The following is a 7,500-nucleotide window of genomic DNA, read 5'->3' as shown; positions in this document are numbered from 1 at the left end:
TCACAGATAATCAAAATTTATCCAGCATGATTTCGTGAATGCAATGTAGGTACAGCTAGGAAATGGATTTACAAAAGAAGCGGGTGAGATATTTTTATTACAAAATATATCAGTATAATTATTGTTGGTGAGGGAAAGGAAAAGATGATCAAAAAATAAAAGATAAAACAGAATCTATATTTATGCATAACACATGTTCATTGTCTGATAGTGATTAATGTTTCCTATTCAGTCGTTTTATTCAGGATTGTCGATTATCAAAATACACAACATAGCAAGTTACTTATTGTTACAAATGAATTTTGACTTTAAGGAAGGAACATCAAAAGTATATCCTTTCTTTTGCTAGAGATTCATATGACAAAAGGTTTTCTTTGAGTTTGTTTTATTCATTAATGACCAAAGATTATTCCTGTGACACATAGTTCTTTTAAGATTTTTTTTATCATAGTTGGTGCAGAATTAGCTTCAAATTGGTGTAAAATTGCATTGTTTTTTTAAAGATAGTCTTTATACGCATAGAACACTTCCACACCTGTCGTAAAAGTTTGGCCGAATCTTAGACAAAAACTGCTTATCTAAGACATTTTCGTTCTGAGTCACATGTAAATTTGCTGAGTCAAAGACATGTGAAGATAATCACGCATCAGTAATGACAAATTGACTTAGGAGGCCTATTCTGATTTATTGTTAACCATTAATTGACCTCTTTTCTACATATTTACACCAATTTTCTTTTTGAAAATGCCAATGGCTCCATGCAGCTTCACAGCCGATGCTATGTCAACAAACCTATGGGAGACCAAATTTTAGATGAATATATGTAATACTATTGTCATAGAAGGTATATTACAGTATATAGTTTTAAGAAATTACTGCAATCGGTTATCTTCATAGTCCATAACAATGTAAATGTATATTCTATGACCAGCATTTACTTTGAGATGTTGCATCAAAGCAAATCATAGACTTTTTTTTTCTAAGACAGATTTTGGAGTCTAAGACCTTTGAAAATACTGCCCCTGGTGCTCTTCCAGTCATGGCTCACAGACATGACATTCCACACTTGTTTATCAATGGAAATAATGCCTAAGTTCTTTCCTAAACACCAAATGAGTATAATTCCCCTCCCAGAGGTTTGTGCACTTGTGGCGACCCCCCCCCCCCCCCACACACACACACTTCAAGCCAAGTTTTTTCACATAATGGTCACGTCATCTAGATTGTAGAGGTTCATCCAATCATCATGATTAAGTAAACATTTTGTCTAATTATTCAAAATTTATATCTCGGCATGATTAAGACGTCCCCCTCACATATCACTAGTTATTGGAGCCTTGTAAAGACCAGTAGTATATGATATGATCATTACCATGAAAGTTTTTCTTCTCTTCTCTCTTATCTTCTCTCTTCTCTTGTCTTCTCTTCTCTCCTCTCCTCTCCTCTCCTCTCCTCTCCTCTCCTCTCTTCACTCTTCCCCCCTTCCCCCCTTCCCCCTCCCCCTTACAAACAGTATTTTTTTCTTCTTTTTCTCAAATTCAGTCTTAAGAGTTTACCATTTAACACAAAGCAAAATAATCTTCAAAATTTCAGAATATTATGGGACTCAAAAAATGACAAGGCAAGAACATAAACTTTCCCTGTCCTTTATGAGTTCATTTGTACACAAGTTTAAAGAGGGGGCAGTACAGTAAAGGAAAATTGTTACATTTGATGACATTATCATATCATCAGATGAAAATATTACATTACAGAAAGATAGTAAACCATTGTTAATAACATCTAACCACAAGATACACCACTTCATAAGTATGTAAAGTAAGTGTAAGGGACTTGCTTTAATAATATGCAACCAAATTGTTTCAAAGAATTTATGGTCTTATTTAGTTGGTATAAAGGAATTCTTGTATGATATTTATTTCATGGGGAAAACGTTTTGGATGATAAATGAATCCTTATGTAACAAAGGGACTCACTTTCTTTCTCTTTCTCTCTGGATAATGTAAGAAACTCCTTTTTATTCCAAATCAGAGTTCGACATTGCTGTAGAAGTTATCATTGTGTTATTGATGAGTTTGAAATAAGTTAATTTTACCAGAGAATTGAAATTATGGATATTTTAAGCATTTGCTGTTCATATATAGTGTAAGTGGCAGTGATTTGCATATCTCCTCTATTTATATAGACTTAATGATCTCATGAATGTGTTTATATATTACTCACTTCATTATAGATATTAGATTATTTTTTTAATATGATTGAAAATTGATCTGGAGAGATATAAGTATATCATAATTACAACAAGTGTAAGCATGAGTAGAAATGATAATAAAAAACACACATGCAACAAAAAGAGGAACACCAAAATTTTACATCTCAAGTTGATTCCTTTTTTGATATCTTTGGATTTTACCATCTAAAGACCCAAAATCTTGCATTCTAGTGTTCTTTTCTTACTGTGGGTATATTTCAGTTCATTTTTGTTTTCAAGTCTTTGTATTTTTGTTCAAGTGTAAATGGGATTGAATATTGAAGCAGAAGGGATATTCACTCTTTGACAAGGCAGGTATATGCTTTCATCATTATTACAAGGGAGTAAGGAACAACCCCCCTCTCTCCTTTATGAGTAATGCTGATGCTGTATACCTTTACTCTTAAATTATTATTGTCTTTTCCAAATATTTATTATTCATTTATTCCTTCTGTCTTTCTTTTTTCACTATGTTTTAATGTGCAAAGTGAGTTAGATTGTTCTTCCATATATTACTCTGTTGATGCCCAGAGGGCATGTACACATGCCCTGTCCTCTGTGAATTTACCATGTCACCAAGGAATCAGTTGTTAGATCTGCCTGACATGCCTGTAGACCCTATTACTTGAATTTTTAGAGGGAAAAGTTTTTATTTTTACTATTGTTGATATTGTTAGGAACATCAGACTGATGATGATAACATTAATAGCAATGATAATAGTACTGGAAGTAAACCTTTTTTGCATGAAAATTCAAAGGCTGATGTAAATAGATGTTGTCAGGTAAGGCAAGCAATTGACTCCTTGGTGACTAAGTGGTTGTGAAAGCATCTATGTATAAACAAAATTAACAGAACAAAACTTTGGGAAACTGTACATCTACCCAGCACCAATGGGTTAACTTCCAAGAAAAAACAGCTAACGGGTCTAGGAAATTAAAAAGACTAATTTTTTAACTGTCTTTATTACCTGTATAGGGTATATACAGAAAAGGAGAAAATGCATTTGGCCGGATATTTTGTTGGGATTTCATACTAATATATAAAAAGTCTTTAAAATCAAGAAGACTTACTTGTGCATGTAACATTGTGTATTGTAGTTACCATGATTTAGCTGGTAATTAATTTTTTTTAAAGTTGGTTTAATTTTATTTTTCTTCCTTCATATTTCAGTTCATGGTCTGTTGGGTAGAGGAATAGGTTTTTGTCTTTGCATGTTTATGGTATAATTGGATGTGTTTAGGAACGATTGGCTGAGAAGAAAAAAATGGCATTGGAGTATGCTGTTACAGAGATGGCTTATACTACAAGTGCACTGTTCTAACAAGGTTAGACTAGCTACATTTCCTTTGGATATTGGTTTGGGGACAGTTTTCTTGAGAAAATTAATTTTTGCCCCTTGTCCTGGTGATGTGTGTGTATATATATGTGTGTGTGTGTATATATATATATATATATATATATATATATATATACACACACACACACACACACACACACACACACACACACACACATACACATACACATACACATACACATACACATACACATACACATACACATACATATACATACATACATACATACATACATACATACATACATACACACACACACACACACACACACACACACACACACACACACACACACACACACACACACACACACACACACACATACACACACACACACACACACACACACACACACACACACACACACACACACACACACACACACACACACACACACACACACACACATATATATATACATATATATGTATACATATACACACACACACACACACACACACACACACACACACACACACACACACACACACGCACACACACACACACACACACACACACGCATACGCATATATATATATGATTTATATATATAAATATACATATATGTAATAGCTTTTTAAAGAAGTTAAAATGATATAATCCCTTGGTTAGTGTACTATTCTTAATGTCGAACACTGATTTACTGCCATTGTATATAGTTTCTTTGTGCTTTATGACGTTTCCTTTTTCTTCTGATCATTTGCTTTTGTAAGTCAGTGTTAAATGTGTTCTAATCCTGATCCTTGAAGCATATTTATTTTGTCATAAAGTCAGCTATATTCACTGCTTTATATGTTGTTTCGAAAGATTGATTTAATAGGCTTTTGTGTCAAATAGTACTCTGTTTGTGAAGTTTGTTTTTAAATATTGAATGAATTTAGTACATGTACAGTCTGGGACAATTAAAGTAACAGGATCAGCACCATATCCCCTTTCAGGTGTTCTCCATACCTGGTAATGCTGTTAGGTGGCATTGTCAAGAACCAATATGTGTGTGCTGCAGCTGGCATCAGCACACTGTGATAATTCAAATGGCACTTTGTGAAAATCCTAATTGCACTTCGAAAGTTATTACAAGGATCTAACCAATATTTTTCATTGTTAATATGATGACTGTGTCCAAAAAGAGCTTACATTTATGGAATGTAACTGCCTTCAAGGCCTCCGTTGTGTAAAATTCTGTACGATCTTTGTTAGCACATGCTCTATTTGACAAACTGATTTTTTGTTTCTTATTAGTTTATTATGTATTTACAGTCATATATATATAAACTTACAACAAGAGTGATTAATGATCCATCCACAAAAATTTGATGACGAAAGAGTGAAATAATGAATAACAAGTTGAGGATTAACAAGGATCCTCAGTATATGAGGATTATGAATATGGTAGCATAACAACAACACCAATTAATGGTATTGATGATAATCAAAGTGAAATGATAGGAGTAGTACTACTACCACTAATGATAAGGATGATAGTAATGACAATGATGATTATGATAAAAGCAATAGTAATAATTATATAATATGCTCATAGTAATGATAATGATTATGATTAATATGATAATTAATATGAAAACAGTTTTGTTAATTTATGATATCATTATGATTTATGGATATGAAAATTATAAATGAGTTTTGAAGAATGAGATTTTGAGAATATATTTTGAATTATTATCATTAAACAATGAGAATAAGGGAGGGAGGGTGGGGAAGAAAGTTTAGATAAGTAATGTTTAAATAATTTTGTCAATTCCATTTGTTACAATGGTTATTCTTACGTTTAGTGTGACAGGCTTTCTGTTTGCTTCAACGAACGGGTTACCATCCACTGGCAGCATGGGACTTGAATACAGGTCAGCAAGATTGCCAGACGAGATCGCTACCACTCTGCCACACAGCTCGTGCTCAGTAGTTGGAAGGAGACATAAAGCTTGCTGGAAAGTTTGCTTATATGCACCATTATTAAGCCTCAGCATTGGTATATTATAAGTAATACAACAGCATGTATAAGATTATCACAGAAATTATTTAAATTATTATTTACTGTTTACAATGTGTCTGGTCTTTAGTGAATATTGCACTGTATTTTAGAATATGGTCCATTTGAATGCAATTATATAAAGGTTGCAAGACTCAACATTTAGTCTGTTGATCAAGTGACATCATTTGTAATTATATGCTGAATGCAACTGCAATAGAACATTAGTGATTTTTTTTATTTCATGTAACATAGTATTGCAAGGTGTAGAGAACACCTGCAGGGGATGATGTTGCCTGTGCTAATGACTTATCATGTGTCCCTGACTGTACAACCTAATTTAGAGATTTGTTTGTACTTTAGTAAAGTTTATTAGAGAAGCTAAATGCTCATTAGATAATGGGAAGTAATATTTTCTTTAGATGTATTCTGGTATTAGAAGTTGTTTTCTTGTAATTTTTGTGGAGTTAGTAGTTGTTTTTTTTTGTGTTTATGTATTCATTTGATTCACCTGCAGACTGATCCACTGTATTCTTCGCAACATAACAGAGAAACGAATATGACAGTATTCAGAAGATTCAGGATCCTCCAAAATTTTGGCGTTTTTGGATCTGGTCCGATATACCAGGTTAGACCGCACTCCTGTTTTCTCCATTTTATAAATAAATGGGGGACAGCAAGAACACTTGTGCGCTACAGACTACACTCTTTTCCCAAATGCCAAAGCCAAAGGTACACATTAGGTCATTGGTTTGGAGGATCTTAAACATTTAGCAGTTTGTGTGCAATCATGTGATGAGGTTTTAACTTCAATAGTACACAAGTGAAGGCTTTAAAGACAGAATCATCTTGACTTTGCCATGCTACAAGTAAATGATATTTCCTGTACATTATATAATAGTCCTAAATAACCTAAATCATCAGCAAAATGTTCTGATATAGGTACTCTTTGTGTATGATTTTGTGAAAACGAATCAGAGAAGAAAACAGAAGATTGATAGTAAACATCATTTATACATATTGACCACCTCCCATATGCTACCAAGTTCCTTCACTAATCCATTATTATTTTAGAATTCCATAGGCCACTGTACTTTCACACCCTGAATAAATTTACCGAAGGGAATGATAAGTGCTGGATAGTAGGAATATTATAGTGTATATTGTGCATATTGCAGTATTCTCATGGACAGTCACTACCAAGTTGAGAGCTTCACCACTGCTCAAAGCTCTTGAAGCTATGTGTGAGGCATTGAATCATTTTGTGCTATTAGCACTGCCATAGAGCTTGCACTGCCACAATCTTTACTGTGTGACCCTGATCACCGCAACCTACAAGCACTTGATGCTGCATGATTACTAGTTTCAGAGATGAGGTTGTAGACCTTCTATCACAAATCAAGGCAAGTTACAGTGCAGTGGATAAAGTACACTGAAGTTCTCTTCAGATAGAGAAATTGATAGGTACTTAGCTCTTGTAGTACAACTGGGACCATGCACAGGAAGATATTGTTCCAGATATGCATATTCCTTGGCAGTATAATTATTTCCTTATGATGTAAAGAACCAGAAATATCAATGAAACTTGCCAGTGTATCCATACAGTTAAAATATAAGTTCAGGATTTGTAAGCATTTTTATGTAGGAGCCATTTTTCTGTATAAGGGAGGTTACAAGTATTTCTTAATGTGCACAGTTATGTGAATTTTAGTCCAGATGTGGATGACTATGTAAAGGTAGGGAGAAAGCCCACATTATTATTTTTTTTTTTTTTTTTCTCTCTCTTTTTTGTGGGGGGGGGGGGGAGAATCAGCCTTATTATAACTTTAACCCAACTACCACAGATTTATGTTCTGTCCCCTGTAGTTTTTGTGAATTTTGTTACATACAGATGGCTCCACATGTG

At 33.7% G+C, this 7,500-nt stretch overlaps 1 protein-coding gene across 4 annotated transcripts in view; it reads left to right on the top strand.

Moving 5' to 3' along the window:
- LOC125025152 (myotubularin-related protein 2-like) overlaps positions 1-7,500 on the top strand; it is a 38,317-nt gene that overhangs the window by 18,466 nt on the left and 12,351 nt on the right. For 3 of the 4 annotated variants that reach the window (XM_047613125.1, XM_047613121.1, XM_047613122.1), the window contains one exon: positions 6,112-6,222. The exons of the other annotated variant lie outside the window; for it this stretch is intronic. In XM_047613125.1, the coding sequence (XP_047469081.1) occupies positions 6,112-6,222 (111 nt within the window). The remainder of the gene's footprint in view (positions 1-6,111; positions 6,223-7,500) is intronic. 4 annotated transcript variants of the gene reach the window in all.

Source organism: Penaeus chinensis, chromosome 4 (assembly GCF_019202785.1).
Source record: "Penaeus chinensis breed Huanghai No. 1 chromosome 4, ASM1920278v2, whole genome shotgun sequence".
Taxonomy (NCBI): domain Eukaryota; kingdom Metazoa; phylum Arthropoda; class Malacostraca; order Decapoda; family Penaeidae; genus Penaeus; species Penaeus chinensis.
Note: the sequence above shows the minus strand (reverse complement) of the source record. Positions and strands in the feature narration are given on the sequence as shown.